This window comes from Drosophila simulans, chromosome 3R, assembly GCF_016746395.2.
Source record: "Drosophila simulans strain w501 chromosome 3R, Prin_Dsim_3.1, whole genome shotgun sequence".
In the NCBI taxonomy this organism is placed as follows: Eukaryota; Metazoa; Arthropoda; class Insecta; order Diptera; family Drosophilidae; genus Drosophila; species Drosophila simulans.
The window spans coordinates 14669391-14686406 of record NC_052523.2 but is presented as its reverse complement, the minus strand read 5'-3'; the positions used below and the strand labels follow the sequence as shown (position 1 = coordinate 14686406).

Here is a 17016-nt window from a genome sequence, read left to right as displayed (position 1 = left end):
TTATTCATTTCGCAAAATACAGCGCATATGTAGTGGGGGCTTTAAAAATCGGCTTAAAGGCGATTGCGCTCTGGGTCGGAATGCCAATATGATGCGACTTCCCCCGGGGTCTTATTAATTCATCAGTCCCAAAATGCTCCTAGAATGGTTTCGTCCGCATGTGGGGATTGGCTGGGGACTTTTGGACCCCTAACCACTCCGCATCCCCCCGCATGGCGAGCCAATGTCAAATGGCTGGAAAAACCTTTCGGGGTCGCCGACATTTTCAGCGCCGCGTGTCGACCAAAAACTTCTGCCATCGAAATCGAATTTGACACAAATTAATTGCTATTTGATTTGACAAGTGCGAACGCGGACGGGGGCGGGGGGCGGTGGGTCGATTGTACGGACACAAAGAGCAACAGCGGGGGTTATGTTTAAGTGTTATCATCTAGAAATTGCTTTATTTGTGAAATGTTAGAAGAGACATCTAATGAATACTGAATGAACTCCTTGGCGTTGTGCGTGGAGCCGAGCTCGTTGTGGCTTCTCTTAAACTCGTAAGCTTTGCGAGGACGATGAGGGCCCTCCAATCCAGCCTAGACCTTGGGCGCAGCTGGCGGGGATTGGTGCGGCGTTTGTGGTGCTGCCGCCTGTGCATGGACATGGGGCACGACGGGCGCCGCAGTGCTGCTCACGCCTTCGGTGGCGTTTAGGTGGGTAAAGTGCGGCCAGCTGGAGATCTCGGCGAAGAGGCGGCCGCCAGGACACTCGGTATCCCGCACCTGTCGGTGGCCCAGCAGCTTGTAGGCGGGGTCAATGTAGCCCTTGAAAACGCCGAAGGCGATCAGGTTCTTGGCCGCATCCAGCATCTGCTTGGGCGGCAGTTCGGCTAAAGGGAAAATAAGGAAAAGTAATTAGTACGGAGTTAGGGAAGAAGAGGATGAAAAGGAGGAAGAAGGCTCATTAACAGCCTAATGAGAGCTGTATTCCTTAAGTTTCCATGACTCTTTAAACGGTCTTAAAAGGGAGTCTATCCTCTTAAAGTTAGGAGTCTACTTTAACTTACTTCTCCAATCTCCGATCAGCACAATGCCCACGCTCTTGTCATTGTACTTCGGTGCATGAGCTCCGATGACATTGAATCCCCTGCCGGTGTAGATCATGCCATCGCCGCCGATGCCAAAGCTATAACCAATATCGTTCCATCCGCGCTCCAGCTGATGAAAGTCCTGCATGTCCCGCATGCTCTTCATGCATTCCGGAGTTGAGTAGCACACGGCCGGCATATACGAGTGGTGGATGATGACGTAAGGCGCTGGTCCCTGGAAGTGCTCCACGGACTTGGGCAGCCGTGCACCCCAGTCGGATCGGGAAAGCAGGCGGGCGGTGGCCACACCGTCGCCCAGATTCGCCTGCTGCATGTGCTGACTATAGCCTGAAAACAAAGATGCAGTCATCTTGGATTAGTTGCGTTCTCACTACCTGGTTGTTTGTTACACAAAAACTATAATTTATTTGGCAAAAACACACAGTCAGTCAGTCGATTCACTGAAATTTTGAGGAGTGTGCTCGGGTACATCCCACATGGATAATTTGGTTTTTAAATTGTGTTTTGCTTGCGAGCTGTTTGTTTACATTTATATTCGTGAATTCCTTAGCGTGGCGCAAGCAAGTTCAATTTTAACTTTTGCCATACTTTATATCTGGCCCCCAAAAACTCTTGCCACTTCCAAGACAGTCGGCATTTGTCGGCCCTAATTGCAAAAGGGGGGCGTGTGTACTGCGGAGGGGCGGGAGGTCGTGTGGTCTGCGGCTCTGCTACCGTGTACATCGCTCACATTCCATTGATAAATGATAGTCGGACTCGGATGCGGATTCGGATGCGGATTCGGTTTCCCCACGGAGCGCTGCTGTCTGCGGATTTCAGCGGCGGTGGCGGCGGCGGTGACTGCGGTTCCGACGACCCACGATTTTCAACTGACGCTCGGCCGGCTCCACAACTCCCCAATGCCGCTGAAAATCCCCGTTACGGGCTGAAAAACAAGTCGCCGATCGGATCGGCTCCGATTGCCAATAGCGATCGTCATCAGTTGGCGCTGAGCGCGAACCAAATATGCTAAATTGCTGTTGTGATAGGTGATTTTTATTTGATATGTATATTTGCTTGACATTCCCTGGAAAAAGTTGGGCATATCGGTTTTATGTGGAAAAAACTAATAGTAAACAGACGCTGTCAAAATAGTTGATATTTTACCTTTTTAAAAATAAATACTGTCAAAAAGCGTACAGTTTATTTAAAAAAAATATTGGTAAATATATTCCAGCGCTTTGGTAGCAAAAGTAAATATTTACATTGGCTGTGCGCTGTGTTTGTATACAAACGCGCTGATGATATGCAGATATGAATGTGTCCATTTGACAGTAGGGCATACTCGGTTCGTGCTGGCCGGTGGCCGCATCACCGTGACTCAGCTTGAAGCGCTCAATGCGAAATGTTTAAAAGCCAAATGGCAGAGGAAGTGGCCGGATCGCAACAGGTGCTACAGGTCTACGGGTATCATCTATCAATGGCGTGAGCTTTTGGCCGTTGACACTGCGAAACGGAGGAGAGGTTCCGTTTGGCCCTGGTTCCCCTAGCCCCGATTCGTCGTGAGTCATAAATGCAAATTCAGACTCCAATCCGAAAACTATTTCATTCAAGTTTTTACTGCTTGCATATATGTATGTGTATGTGTGCTGACTGAGCTGGCAAACATGGGGATGCAAAGGGGAGCAAAGTTCGAGTGCTGCCATGTTTGCCGGCGTCTGTGGAAACTTCTCTGGCCACGCCCACAGCGGCCATACGCCCACGGCATTTATATGCATACGGAAAACTTGGCGGAGTAAGTGGGCGAGTGGTTGTGGGCCGCGGGAAAGCGGCGGAAAAGCGAAGGCGACGGAAACAGGAGGCGCAGCACTTGACTAAGTTAATAGCGGCAGTTTCTAATTAAAATTTACGGAGAGCGAAAGTTGCGTGGGCACACAGTTGTCGTCAACATAATAGCATCCGGCTGAATTACACAAATGGGCGTGTGACTAAAGGATCTGCCATAAGTGTTTCGAGTTTAATGTTGCAACTGAGTCAGCAGTGTGTAGGTGGTTTGTTTTGAAGACTTAATCGCAACAAAACAAATTATATTGTATTAGCTTGGCATTATAGAAACATAAAATGGGTTAATCAAATTCGCAAAGTGCTAATATATAAATATGTGTTAATATCCAAAAATAGCCAAGTTTCTTTAGGTGCCGAAGTGAATATTAATTAAAATAGCTAGCCAAACATTTTCCTAAACAGGAGTTTATGTTTTGAATACTTTCTATTGAAATTTACATTTTTATAGCAACGATTGTAAGGATATCGAGTGCTGTTCTCAGAATGAGTGTGAGTGTCGCGGCCGCAGTTTGGCACCTATCCGAGTTCCTGGATCCAGGATGCTGAGTCCTGGGTCCTGAGTCCTGGACTTCATTGGCGGCACGTGCTTGAATAATAAACAGAGCAGCAGTACTGGAAGGCGTGCTGCAAAGGGGGAGGGGGGGACTTTCAAATCGTCGGCTGTTTAATTTATGCCGCTTAGTTTTTAGTGGGTGTATGTGTGTGTGTGTAACATGTTAATTACATTTATATTTACAGGCGAGCACGAAGAGCTCAAAATCAGCCCGCTCCCCTAATTGTTGTCCTAATTACGCGGCCTAATAAAGTAAACACACTAAACCCGTTGGCCTAATCAATGTTGCAAACTTTGTGGCACTATTTTGGGCCACATTCACACATTCACAGCACCACCCCCCGCGAAAAGGGCCAAACTATCGCCTCTAAAAGTAATTTCGCTGGCAGCAGCGCAAAGTTCTTTGATAATATTCGATTAATCCCACGGACGCTTTATCGGGCTCGTTGCGCTGCGCTGCTGATTAAATTCTCGCATAATTGAAGTATTTAAATTACCAGCGAATAATTAGAGTGGCAGGAATTACTCACACACTCACACTGGCACTCAAACTCGCACTCACACTCACACTCACACTGGAATGCAGTGGTCCCTTGGGTAATTGTTTGTTTTTAATCAGGCAAAGCACATAATAGAGACATTTCAATATTATTATGTTGACGATGCCGAAGAGGCCGTCAGTCTGCCATTAAACAAATATCCGTGCATTGTACATTGTTTCGGGGAATGTGCGAAATTAAGTCACGCTCGATTACAACAAAATTGAAAAATCAAGAGGCAAAAAGCGACCGTACAACGTGAAAACAAAAAGTACCCGGAGCAACAAAAAAAAGACAGAAAAAATTGCACAATAAAACCAGAAAAGAGCGAAAAAGCAACAAAACCAGAAAAGAAAGCAAAGGTTCTGGCTCCAAAAGCCGACTATTTAATTCCCTTTTGATTAATGTACTTAATATATGTTCTCTACCTTTTTTTACAACCATTTTCATCTGATGAACTGACTGCGAGTTTAAAATTACTATTTAAAGGATTTAAATACACAAGGAATCAAAATTATGCATATTAAATTGAGAGTGGAATTGTTACTTTGTTTGATCATGATTATTCTATTATTTTATTCCCCAAAACATTGTGACGTATTTTCATTCACCTTTGCGAAATTAGCACATTACGTGCTTACTTTTCGTTTTGGACTTGAACTCAGGGAATATTTCGGAATTTGTTTATTTAATTTTTTGAAATTGTTTATTATGTGCATGAAAGCTGACATTCTGGCTAAATTGCGACTTTAAGCCGACGAGGTTGATAAGCGACTCTCGTTCGTGGTTAGGGTGCGATTATAATTATGAATATTAAAATCAAAAACCATTTTACTCGCTCGCTGCCTGCCTGTCAGGCCGTAAATGACAATTTTGTTAAATGTCAGTAATTAATTGAAACAAAAAATCACATTTCTGACAGCATGCACATACGTACATATATGCAGCACCTATCACAGTTCGCTGCATATATTATCTCTGGGCTATCAGTGCGCTCAGCTGACGCAGATTGCACTTGCTGGGCGCTCAGGAATTCAAAAAAAAAAAAAACTCGATCTTATAGCACCACATTCCCATTCCGGGTGCTATCTGCACAATTGGTTGGTTCCCAGGGGCATGGCGATAAGGAAAAGCTCCCTAACACCCGGCACTCACCCATCATCGATAGCAGAACTAATCCCAGTGCTGTCATGTTGCTGCTTTTAGCTGCTGTTGCGAAGTTGCTGCTGCTGCGATGTTGCTGCTGTTGCGAAGTTTGCTGCTGCTGCAATCCAGCTGCTTAGGAACTGTGACTTGGATTTAGGAACTTTTGTATCGACTGCTAGTCGCTGTTTGTTTCTTGTCTTGTTTGTTTGTTTGTTTATTTGTTTGTTTGTTGGTTTGCTTGCTGCGTTGTTTGTTTGCTGGCTGTCTGCTACCGTTTTGGTTGCTTTGTGGCAAGAGTTGTGCGAAATTTCGACAGTGTGTGAAGGTCAGACTTTGGTGCGGCAGCGCTCACATAGCGGCGTTATGCTTCGTATCAAGCGTATAAAGCGCGAATGTTGGCCAGCATAAGGGCGGACCGGAGTTTATAGAAAAATTCACACACCGAATTCGCACCGCTGCTGCCTCTGCTTCTGCCGCTGCCTCTGCTGGCGTCGCCGCTTCCGATTGCTGTTGCTGTGACCGCCGCCGCTGCCGTGGTAGCAATGCCAAACAAATGGCTAATCGCATCGAACTTATGGCCCGAACGCTCTCGCCGCTCGCTCTTTGATTTCGATTTCGCTCGGAGTGAGCTTTTGGCCGCCGCTGCCTCGCCTCGACGGTTACCGCCGCTGCCTCGGCTACCGCCGCTGCTTCTGCTGCTGCCGCTGCTTCTGCCGCCGTCAACGTCGCAGCCGAGTTTGATAAAGCTGTTATCAGGCGACCAAGTGCGCTAAGGTCACGCTGTCGCCTTTAGGGAAATTTAATACGATGATCGAACTAGCGCCTCGTGTGCGGTGAATTACCCATGCCGCCGCAAAATTTATTGGCCCCATTCAACCGCATTTCACCTCCTCCGATCGCCGGTACTTTTTCTTCCAATCCAAAGGGTTCTTTTTCAAGCGCTGCGGCTACGAGGGCTATCACACGTGTCACTATGAATCGGCATTCCAAATGACAGATACGCGTGCAGAGAGAGAAAATATTGGCACCAGACTAACAGCACAGTATTTGTTATATGCATTCTAACGTTTTCACTTAAACCAACTTGTTTGAAATTAGCTTTGATTAGTTTGCATTGAGTGATTACTGATCGCTGTGTTCATGTGTGAACTTTTGCAATAAATCACAACTTTTCTTCGCGTGCACGAAATGACTATACTTTGGCCCAACACTTAGATAACCAATTAGGGTTAATCACTGAAAACGTTGCATAGACTATAGGGCACAACTCACGCCCCGCAATCACAATCGCAACTTCCGACAAGCGTGAGTGATTAACAATTCCAACTGTTTTGGCCTGTGACGATTAGATGACCGTGATACGGATCGCTGATCATACGGATCAGATTGACACTCCATAAGTCCATAATCATTCAACTAGTTCAATATCGGTCATTCTCGAAGGTCGCCGCTGATAAGAACCCTCTATCGAGGGCATAAATCAGCCAGGGGGAACTTTTTCTTTTTTTTTTTTGACCAACTTTTAAGACTTTAGTTGTGCAAATAATCAGACAGCTGCGAACTGATCTTAGCATTTGCCAATGGCTAAGTTTAGGTTATTTTTGAATCTCCCTGTGGCGATTTATTATTGTCACTGTTATTCGCCCAAAATGAAATCGATGAGTCATCCGTTGCTTTAACCATCTCTTTTTTAAATGGTAATATTGCGTTTTTGAGCTCACATCTGGGGTTTTACTTCTTGTGTTTTGATAAATGAACGAACAATTTCCATAGCTGGAGGTGACAGTTGAGTTGAATTGTTGAATATTTTTTGCAGTCCGGAAATTTGGCTGATGCCATCTAAATACACAAAGTCACGGAATGGAGTTGAAACAAAGGTTGACAGCTCGCAGATGTTATATTTCCCTATTTGAACATGTAAATTAACCATTTTAATGAAATATTTATATTAATGTAGATACAGATTTTTAATTGAAATAGTTTTTGGAATGTATTCTCATTTTGTATGTTCATAGTGCAAAGTTTCTTCAGATAAAAAATATCTTTGAGTCGGAATCCTTTTTAAGATCCAACTTGAATCGTTTTAATTGTTTGGGTTTACTTTGTTTTACGAGTAAGAAGACTTGACTTCATATTATTTCAAAAGCTAATACTCTTTAGGCATGATTTCAGTTATTTCCGATTCCAAAACTCAAAACCGTGATTTTTTGCGGCTCGTTGCTGTGACAGCATCTCTGCCCCCGTCGTTCTCTGTGTCATTTGCTTTCTTTGACCACCGCCACCGGACATACTCTTTTTTAATTTGTATTCGTGTGATTTAATTTTTGTTTTTGTTGTATTTTCGAATCGGGGATGCCCCTTGGTGGGATCGCTTTGATTTTTTTGGGGGAAGCCCGCTGCAAATGCGGCGCTGGTATTAAATTGCTTTAGTCGGATTGCCGAGATCGGATGGCTAGACAAATTAACAGCGTTTTATTTTCCGTCGTCGATTTATGGCGAGCAAGCACATTTCATCTTCATCTTCATCTCGATCTTAATCTGAATTAGTTTTTTCCTTTGTGTGCACACAGGTTTTTCGAGTCGAAAATTTCGGGGGATAACCGCCAGATGCGTTCTGGCGCCTCGTCCAAAGGAAGTCCAAATCACCGGACTCATTTTCTCCTCAACCTCTGCTTGTCTTGTTTTATTTGCTGTTTATACTTGTGGCAAGGTAAACACGCAGACCACACCGACCCCCCCACCGCCCAGCATTCGAATATTTATTACACTTCAAAAAGGGGAAATTTCTCTCAAACGCTCTTGGAAATTGTTGAATTGTTTTCAGCAGCAAAATAGTTGCGGCGCTACTTACCACAACTTGTGGCCAGCTGTTGCTGCTCCAATTGCTCCGAGTCCATGGGGATTGCCGAGGAAGTTGTGCTAGAAGTGGAGACGGATCCAGACACCTTGTCGCCCATGTTGTGTGCCAATGTCTTTAACGCTAACTGAAATGAAGTCCGAAGTTTCAGGGGCAGTTTTCTATGTTCGCTGCCAACAAGGGGACCGTTGATTAGGTCTTGTAATCTTGAGTTGCTCTTCCTTCTTCGAGAGGTCCACCACTTGGAAGTTCATAATCCCGCTGGTTAAAAAAAAATACTCACAACAATTATTTTCGTGTGCAGGGAGGCGTCAATTTGATGGGCCCAACCAGGTGGATATACAATGCTAATAAAGATATTTTAACGACCCAGGTGTGCAAATCAGATAAACACACAGCGAAAAATGTTTCTGTACTCATTAATACGAGATGTTTGTTTAGAGAATGCATTAAGTCCTACAAAAATCCCCCAAATAAATCGGGTATACAATTAAAATGCGATAAAAATCAATTGAATTATCACCGATCGAAAACCCCCGGTTAGAGCATTGCGCATTCGACTTTCGGCAGCTGGTCGCGCTGACCATTGTGCTCATAACTTACCATTCGACTGGCTGCCCGCTAATCGCACATCTTATCAGGGTATTAAGTGCCGCTCACTAACTACGCCTTGGCACGCTCTCCCAGTGAAAAATGCCGAGTGGGGGGCAAAAATCACACGCAAAATCACAGGCCTTCTTTTATATGCCCCCCTCCAGCTCCAGATCCAACTCCAGCTCCAGGTGGTGGGGTATTCACCCAGGTAAACATTATCGAGCCAGAAGCTTTACACTCTCGCACATTAGACAAATAAACGGGTGTCTCTGCGTTGGTTGGTTGGTTGCTGGTTGGTTGTGTGTATTACAATTAACAAAAGTAATTGCACTCGCCTGGGAATCCCCGAGGCCACAATGAAAACTCTTTGATGGGTTGGCCATGCAAGTGGAGAGTCTATCTATATATATATCTATCTATAGCGCAAAGTGAAACACACTATAATTTCCATGCGGATACTGGCCGCCCTATCTGTTTTCAATATTTCATTTTTCCTATCGGAATAATCGCAATCGTTATAAATGACTCCCGAGAGCCAACTGTGAATATCAGGCAATAATGAGAAGTAGTAATTTAATGATACGAATTCAAGGGCCTGGTTTTTCTGAAAGATAACGTTGGGGGTTTTTTTTTCAACTTTAAAGTAACTGACCTTATTTAATTTTGGCATCAGATTTGGACTTAATGGAGTGCTTTTCGATCGCGATAGTAAGTGATACATTAATTTTCTCTGCGTGCACACTCATTTAGATATATATGTACATATATTTATTTGTATATGCCAACACCACCCCCAATTGAAATCTTCGGCTGTGCGAACAATTCATCAGATGTCGCCATATCATTGCCTGTGCTGATTAGTTACGCCTTGCTGGTTGGCAGGAAAATGCGCCCCTTACTCCACAAAATTGGGCATGGGGGGGATACCAGGCAGTGGGTAGCTGGCGAAGGATACTGCTGCTGGTATCCTTGTAGCGGCACGCACATGCCATATATTAGGACGCATAAAATGACAAACGACTCGCGAGGCGCGTAAATTGAAAACTCGCTGAGCCTGTGCGAGATTGCCAGTGCAAAGTATCCGCGGGGTGAAATTGTGTGAGGGGCTGGGTGGGGGGTTTGTTGGTCCTGAAATGGTTGGCGGGGAATTTGGATTTCGGCGACTTTTTGGCTGTTTGTTATTGCTGCCTGAGCTGTCTCACTCGCTAGCTGGCTGTCGGCCAAAACTTTGCCAAAGTATTCAAATTAAAATTTCAATTAAGGAAGTGAATTTGTGTGTGCCGAAAGTGTATTAAGTCTATACAGCGGTGGCATCTTGGCATTTCACTGCTTCTGTATTCCACGTGTGCCTCTCCTGCCACGCCCTCCCCCAACCGCTCAACCGCCCACTTTTGTATGCCCGCACAGAAGGCTAAAACCGAAGTGAACTGAACTGAGCTGAGTCTGAACCGCATTCAGCTGGAGCTGTACCGCCTACAAACAGCGCTCGTCGCCTGTTGTTTGATTTATTGCCAAAGTTTGTCGTCTGTCATATGACATAAGGAGTACTTTGTTGGAATATTTTACATTTTACGCGCCCTCAGATCCTCCAGCTGCCCCACGCACCTTGTCCGCTGACATTTTCGATTGAATTCGGAATGAGAACGAAAGAGGCTTTGATCGGCCCTCTGTGGGCATTATTAATAATGCAATCAATTTGTAAACAATTTGGCATATATCAATGCGCTTCGTGCTGGCCATAAATCTTTGGGAAATTAGCTCAGTCACTCTGCCCCCGCTGCCGCAAACTTTTGCACTTAAAAATATTGCAAGCTAGTACAGTGTTTCGCGCAAATAAAGTTTAGTGGCTTTCGAGGTTGAGACATTTCGAAAGTGGCTATAAACTAAAAACGCTCTTTCACTAAAGTATAGATGGCAGGTATATGCAATTTAGACACTATACATATAGTATTTAATGGACCTTTTGAGCTCAAGTGCCTCAAGTTTAAGTCCTTGCCTTTCGATTGGAGCAACTTAAGGATTTTTAAAACTAAGCTTAATTGTGGCACATTGAATAAAACTTGGAATCAATGTGGACAGGCAGTCAAGCAGTTTTAAATTGTTATTTCATTCGCTATATTTGAAACCACAACAACCATATATTTCGCTGGGATTTCGCAAGTACGTTTTGCGAGTGTGGTCATTTGCAATCCCGCCCCACTGACAGATTGCTGGGCCGCCCTCTTGATGGATTGGCGGCTGGTTCTGGCCTGGAAATATTCCGGTAGCGGGGTCATGGCAGCAGGCCCGGCTAGTTGGAAGTGTGGACAGGGGGCGGTTCCAACAGATTTTGCCATATTTCTGCGTTTTGGCTGCTCCAGTGGCTGCTGTTGCTGCTGCTGCTCTTCTGCTGCGGCAGTTAGTGACAGCTGCGGTGATGGCTGCAGTTTGCGGGGTGGGGTGGGGTCAAAAAAAAAAAAACCCAGAAATGGAGAGCCGGGAAAACCATAACGCTTGTCCGGTTGGCAGCCATGCATTTCCCAGCAACGGGATGAGAATGTGCCAGCAGGCCTTTGACTGACCGAAGAATGGTATTTCTTTGGCGCTGTTTGCCGGAATATCTGATATCCCCAATGGTCCGAGTAGGCAGCGAACAAAAAATAGAAGTCAACAAAAAAGAGAAAATGCCACTCGTACAGTAAACTTCCAGCGTTCAGATCCCAGTGTCTGCGGCGTGGTGGCAATACATATATCTGCTTTACAAAGGTAAGTTCAGAGTTGAACATCCTTCGGCTAATTGAATGAAGTTGTGTGCCCCCTGAAGTGTGTGTCCAGCTGAGATTCTTCCCTTGCGGAAGAGTAATCGCAAATGGAGGATGCCACTCCCGTCCCTTCGTCCCTGTTCCCTGTTCCATTCTCATTGCCCGGCTTGCCTTGGCCCCAATTTAAAAGTTTATGAACTTGTCAGCCAACTGGCGCCTCCACTCAGTCGCTCATCCTTCTCTCTTCTCTCTTTTCTGTTCTCTGTTTTGTGTTTCGACAGGAGGAAGGAGGAGGACCAAGGGCCAAGGACCAAGGATGTCGGGGCGCCTCAACCACCAGCACGCGGCGTATGCGCATCGCATGGAGCAAGAGCACAACCGGGTGCAGGCCACACAGGCGGTGAACAGCTACTACAGCCATTGGGGTAAGGTCACATCGCGCTTCGAGAACTGGACCAACAAGGAGTACTACGAGAAGGCGGACCAAAAGCTGCAATCCCGTCGCGATCAGCAGGAGAAGGAGGCGGCCCTCAATGAACGTCGGTCCAGACTTCGCCAGCTTCTGGCCTCGGAGAGCGAGGAGTACAACAACGAGATGGAGCGACGTCGCCGGCCTCGGGAACCCGGTGGTGGAGACCTTCAGATGCTTGATCGGGTTAACCAGTCGCTCAAGGAGCAGGAGCAGCTGCGTCGAAAACTCGAAATGGAGGCCAAGTTGTACGGCCGCTGGCGTCATGGCGTTGACGATGAAAAGCTGCTCTACCAGTCCAAGTCGGACAACGAAGTACTGGCCAAGCTCAACTGGCTGGACCGCCAGATCGAGAGTCAGCAGCAGCGCGAGGAGCAGCAGGCACTGACCGCGGAGAGGCAGCTCCTCCTGCAGCAGGAGATCAGTCGAACGGAACAGGCTCAAAAAGAGCGCCAGCAGATCCGGGAACAACAGTTGCGCGAACTGCGTGCTCTGCAAGAGTCCCACATGTCCGAGCTTCGTCTGCGACAGCAGGAGGCGGACAAGTTGAAGGAGGAGGAGCAGCACTTCCAGCTCTTCCTCGGCGAACTGGACAAGGAGCGGGAACTGCTGGAAGAGAGCAGTGCTCTGGTGCTCAAGCAAGTCGATTCCGGACACGCCTTCAACCTCAAGAAGATTAAAGTCTTCATTCGGCAGCGTAGTGAGGCCAGTCGCAAGCAGATCTCCCTGTGCATCAACATGCTGCAACGCATGGCCAAGTATGTGGTCAAGACGGAGGAGCTAAAGACCCTGCTGGACAAGTACCGCTCCCAGTTGGAGAACGAGGAACTGGCCTGCGCCCAGATCGAAAGCATGTACGAGTCGGAGGCCAAGTACAACCTACAGCGCTGTGAGGAGAACTGGCGGGAACAGCACTTGCAGCGCTACGGCGAGCTAAGCAAGTTCATTGACCAGGAGAAGGATTGCCTGGGCGCCATGCTTCAGGAGAATGTGAGCCAGCAGAAGACATTGGTGGAGCTGAGGAGCCAACATCTGACTGGCATCGAGCAGGCCAACAAGCAGCTGGAGCAACTTAGCCAGGAGCAGGCGGACAAGGTGCCGGCACCATCGCAAACTAATCTCAAAGAGGTCGAATCTCAATCTTCAGTTTCCGAGACTTCCGTGGAGGAGAATCTGTTGCCTAAGGTGAGCGACTCTTTCTCCAATCTGAACCTGGATGTGTGGAAGGATCTGCCCCCAGCTCGCAGCGAAGTCGACATGCAGCGCCTGAACCAATCCCGATCCCTCAGCGTGGTCACCTCGCAGACAGCCGCCCCTCCGAAGTTCGCACGCAAGCGTGTGGCCTGGACCTAACACTTACATTCCATATTATCGTCGTCGTTCCAGTTAAAATTTCAATGGTATTATTATACATATTGCTAGTTAAGTCCCAGTTTAGAAACTATTGCTACTCCTTGGGCAAACCCCCACACACACACTTTACCTACACTCCACTCCATTTCAATGCACTCCAGCCCCATGAATACCATGAATATCGCTCCACCCAAGCGAACACCACAATGTGCACTTGTAGTTGATAAGGCTGATAGATAGGCGCACCCCCTTACCACCCGAGATGGGGGCAATAAATCACTCAATTTGTGGGCCAGCAGGAAGTAAGGCTTTAATTATTGTCAAGCGGCTCAGGATCGGATATTTCAGTCAGCGGGTGGCTGCCACATATCTGGTTTTGCATATACATTGTTAAATCGAATAACAAATTTATCTGGTAAGTACAAATACTGTGGTTGAAAAGAGCTGGCTGGGCAAACAGCAAGTCAAAATAGCAAGCCGCTTAGTGCAATACGATGGGCGTGTCAAGTGCAGGGTGTTTGGATTTCAAATTGTCCAATTATGGCATACACACAGCTCCCTCGTTGCAGATGCGATTAGCATTCAATCGAAATTAATATTTGTAGACTCGAGGCAAGTCTCTGGACGGTTGCCGGGGCATAAGGCTCTGGCAGGTCACGGGCTGGAGTAACAAGGTTACACACACACACAATATTTAATGCATGTTATTCATCATCTATTTGAATAGATTGCCGACACTCGCCCAATCTTCATTCCATCAGCCGTAAGCTGCTCCTAATGGCCAAAATGTTCGCAAATGATGATGAATACGTTTCAATTACTCCACTCGAACTCTCCATCATCAGAAGCAGAATCGGAATCGGAATCAGTATCAAAATCGAAATCCGGATCTGCAACTAAATGGGAATCCGGCAGTGAGCATAATATTCTGGCGTATAACTAAAGTACGATATTTCGATATCATTCGATTGCTGCCTGGGCCAGTTCTCAAGGGGATCCGTCCGTTCGTTCATGAAATATTGGTAATTGATATCTGCATTTGTTTCGGCCCAAAGTCAGGCCATTGGAAGGCGCTCCACTCGCTCGATTTAATGGCAATAAAAGCCAGGTATAACAAGATATCCATGCGCTCGATAAGGCCACGTGCATAAAGGGGTTTGCATGTGCATATGTACATATATGTAGATGGAGGAAAATATGCCAAGCGCAACGCAGCGCCTTTGATTAAATTTCTTTGAGTGTTTGGGGCACACAAAATGCAATTTCATTTGCACTAATGGCTGGCGTCGCTGCCTCTGTCGGCTGCACTTCCGCTGCCAGCCAGCAACAATGCAGCGCCGCTGCGGCGCTGCAGCGGAGGCAAACTGGGCAAAAAACTGCAAAGGAGAGCGAAAAAACAACAAAACGAGCGAAAAAAGATTGTTAAATTGAATTAAAACCAACAGCGCAGCGGGAGCGATGGGTGGTGCAGTGGGTGGTGCAGTGGTTGGGTGTTTGCCGCCAGCGGCGGCCAAGCGGAAGGTATATCATGATGCGAAGAATTGCATGCCGCTCCAAAGCAGAAGCAGCAAAAAGCCTTCACCCCGTCTACCGGCATCCGTCTTTAATGGTGTTACTGCCACGGTGGCCATTACCAACTCTTTGGGCCATCTGCACAAGGTTTGTTCAAGCAATAAACGGAATTTGAAGGCTTGTTCTGCCACCCACTTCATCCAGCCAGAAGCCCACAAAAGATTACAATGTTTGTCGGGCGGTAAAGAGAACTGAAACTATTATTTTTCTCCGTGGCCCTTAAAAAAGGAGTAACAACAAAGTTCAAAATTCAATTGTAGTATATATATAGGAAAAACAATCACTTTAAAGTTTCTAAAAAGGCGAAGGGTGAATATTTATGCAATTATTGTACAAATTGAAACGAATATGAAAAACCGCATAAGCTTTAAGTACCAATGTTGTGTAATTATTGGTTGAATAATGAATTGGGAATAATCCAGATGGGATTATTTATTAAGGCCCAATTAAAATAAATACATCTTATGCAACATAAATGTCATCTTTATTCCAGCCACGTTTTAATTGTGTTACATACAGTTAGCTCTTACACTTCAATTTTCTAAAAAATAAAGCTATTTGCGCCATTTAAAATAATTAGACACTCATCAAAATAAAGAATGTCTGGAATTCGGTAAACAAATATATGCTTTCAGCTAAAAATCAATTTTTTCCTTCTAAATAAGCATGACTAATTGAGGATTAATAATTAAATTCTTTACTATTTAATTTGTTTCATGTAAACTGAATGCGTTTCTCTCTTACGTGGTGAACTCATTGCAGCAATTATCATAACATAATAAACGAGACTTGGCCAGCATAAATAAATAAGCCCAAAATCCGGCATTTATTAATTTCATCACTCGCATTGTCAAACTATCAGTCAGTCCGTCAGTCAGTTAGCGCGTCAGTCAGTCAGTCATTCATTTGGGCTGTCAGTCAGGTTGTCATCCCAACAGTATCTCAATTCGCACAATCAAGTTATTTGCTTTGGCAGCGGAGTGTATTTGGACTAGGCAACTCTGGGTGGCTTTTCAGCCACTGCCACACGTGGAAATGTCCGTGGAAATTCGGGGGAAATTTCCGCATCAAAGAGTTTGCGTGCGCTGGATTTCTGGCAACGTGTTGCCGTCAACGGATTACGGAATGATTACAACAGGTGCGGATTGAGTGGGCATGGGCAACATACATGCATGCCATCCTTCCTCTCTTCTTGGGGGTGGCATAATCTGTCAGCCAACTGTCCCTTAAACAAGATTAACAGCGGATCCGAAAGCGGATGCGAGTGCGGATGCGGATGGGGATGACAAGGAGCAATTGGGCCGCAAAGAAGCAATAATGCGATGAAGTCGACTCGTGCTCACGTCTGACACACCCACATTCAGATCCACAGAAGCCGGCGACTCCGGATTCAGGACTCAGACAGAGAGACTCGGGCTCAGACGTACAGGGCCTTTTCATCCGGGCGACATTTACGTCAACAATTCAGCAAACAATTGGCAAATGTGGCCATAAAAGCATGACAGTTTTCACTGCCATAGTCGCTGTCCTTAACACCAAAATGCCGCCGCACACACCCTCGGAAGCCTCCTGCTGCTCTCGCTACTTTGAAATGCACAAAGCGGAAACGGAAGCGGATGCGGATGCGGAAATACATGTATATATGTAGATGCATGCATGCATGTGTGTGATGTTGCTGGCGGTGCAACTCGTTGTAGTTGCTGCCTGCTGCCAGTCATTTGTCTGCCCGCCTGCCTGTCCATTTGTACCACTGTGCGGGTGATGGCTGGAGCCAAAAGCCAACATGTCGCCAACAGACTAAGCCCGGCCAGGCCACACATAATGTTGGCTAAGCCCTCAGTCAATTGCATTCAAATAAGCGACCGACACAGGGAGAGGAGAAAAACCTCGCTCGCAGTGTGGGAAAAACGTCGAATGGGTTGGCTTGCGTTGGCCTGCAGTGAGGTGGCTCGGGGAAAATGGTTGGAAAATGCGCTTTCCTGGCCCCCGTTTACATATGCAGAGCTTTTGGCTTTCAGCTCTCAGCTCGCAGGCGGCAGCTCAGGAACTCTGGAATGTTCAATTTCACCCATGGCCAAGTCCCGGCATCGTTTCATGTATCACTTTATGGCAGTGGTTGGGGATTGCGTTTAAAGTTTAAACAACGTTTGTATTATCTGTTCGGCACTCGGCGGTAGTCGGTAGTCGGATGCCGGTTGCCATGGCTGGCACACTTCAATGCCACTCCCGATCCCAACCGCCAACAGTTTGCTTCATTACTCTAAAGCCCACACACCCC

General features: G+C 46.3%; 2 protein-coding genes across 6 annotated transcripts in view; one reads left to right on the top strand and one right to left on the bottom strand.

Annotated features, from left to right (window-relative positions):
• Positions 1-13468, top strand: part of LOC27207266 (trichohyalin) — a 28295-nt gene extending 14827 nt beyond the window's left edge. Inside the window, exons 1-2 of one of the 2 annotated variants that reach the window (XM_016182990.2) lie at positions 11195-11348; positions 11626-13468. In XM_016182990.2, coding sequence (XP_016035157.1) covers positions 11661-13166 — 1506 coding nt within the window. In that variant the 5' untranslated portion in view covers positions 11195-11348; positions 11626-11660 and the 3' untranslated portion in view covers positions 13167-13468. Of the gene's footprint in view, positions 1-11194; positions 11349-11625 lie in introns of those variants that run through there. The other variant, XM_016182989.2, reaches the window with a different exon arrangement.
• On the bottom strand, positions 416-8150 carry LOC6739711 (peptidoglycan-recognition protein LB). Of its 4 annotated transcripts, none has more exons than XM_016172050.3 (3): positions 8004-8150; positions 1049-1417; positions 416-871 (listed from the first exon to the last, which is right to left on the bottom strand). In XM_016172050.3, the coding sequence occupies exons 1-3, from the start codon at positions 8107-8109 to the stop codon at positions 579-581; spliced, it is 768 nt and encodes a 255-aa protein (XP_016035161.1). In that variant the 5' UTR covers positions 8110-8150; the 3' UTR covers positions 416-578. The 4 variants fall into 4 exon arrangements, with proteins under 4 accessions (XP_016035161.1, XP_016035159.1, XP_016035162.1 ...); XM_016172048.3 differs by lacking the exon at positions 8004-8150 and adding an exon at positions 5162-5687; XM_016172051.3 differs by lacking the exon at positions 8004-8150 and adding an exon at positions 1821-2122.
• Positions 13469-17016: the final 3548 nt, after the last annotated feature.

Coding starts and splice junctions, on each gene's coding strand:
- LOC6739711 (XM_016172050.3), bottom strand. CDS start 8,109: ATGGGCGACAAGGTGTCTGGATCCGTCTCCACTTCTAGCACAACTTCC. Junction 1,418..8,003: donor ACAGCTGGCCACAAGTTGTG/GTAAGTAGCGCC, acceptor CTTTGTTTTCAG/GCTATAGTCAGCACATGCAG. Junction 872..1,048: donor GCTGATCGGAGATTGGAGAA/GTAAGTTAAAGT, acceptor TTTTCCCTTTAG/CCGAACTGCCGCCCAAGCAG.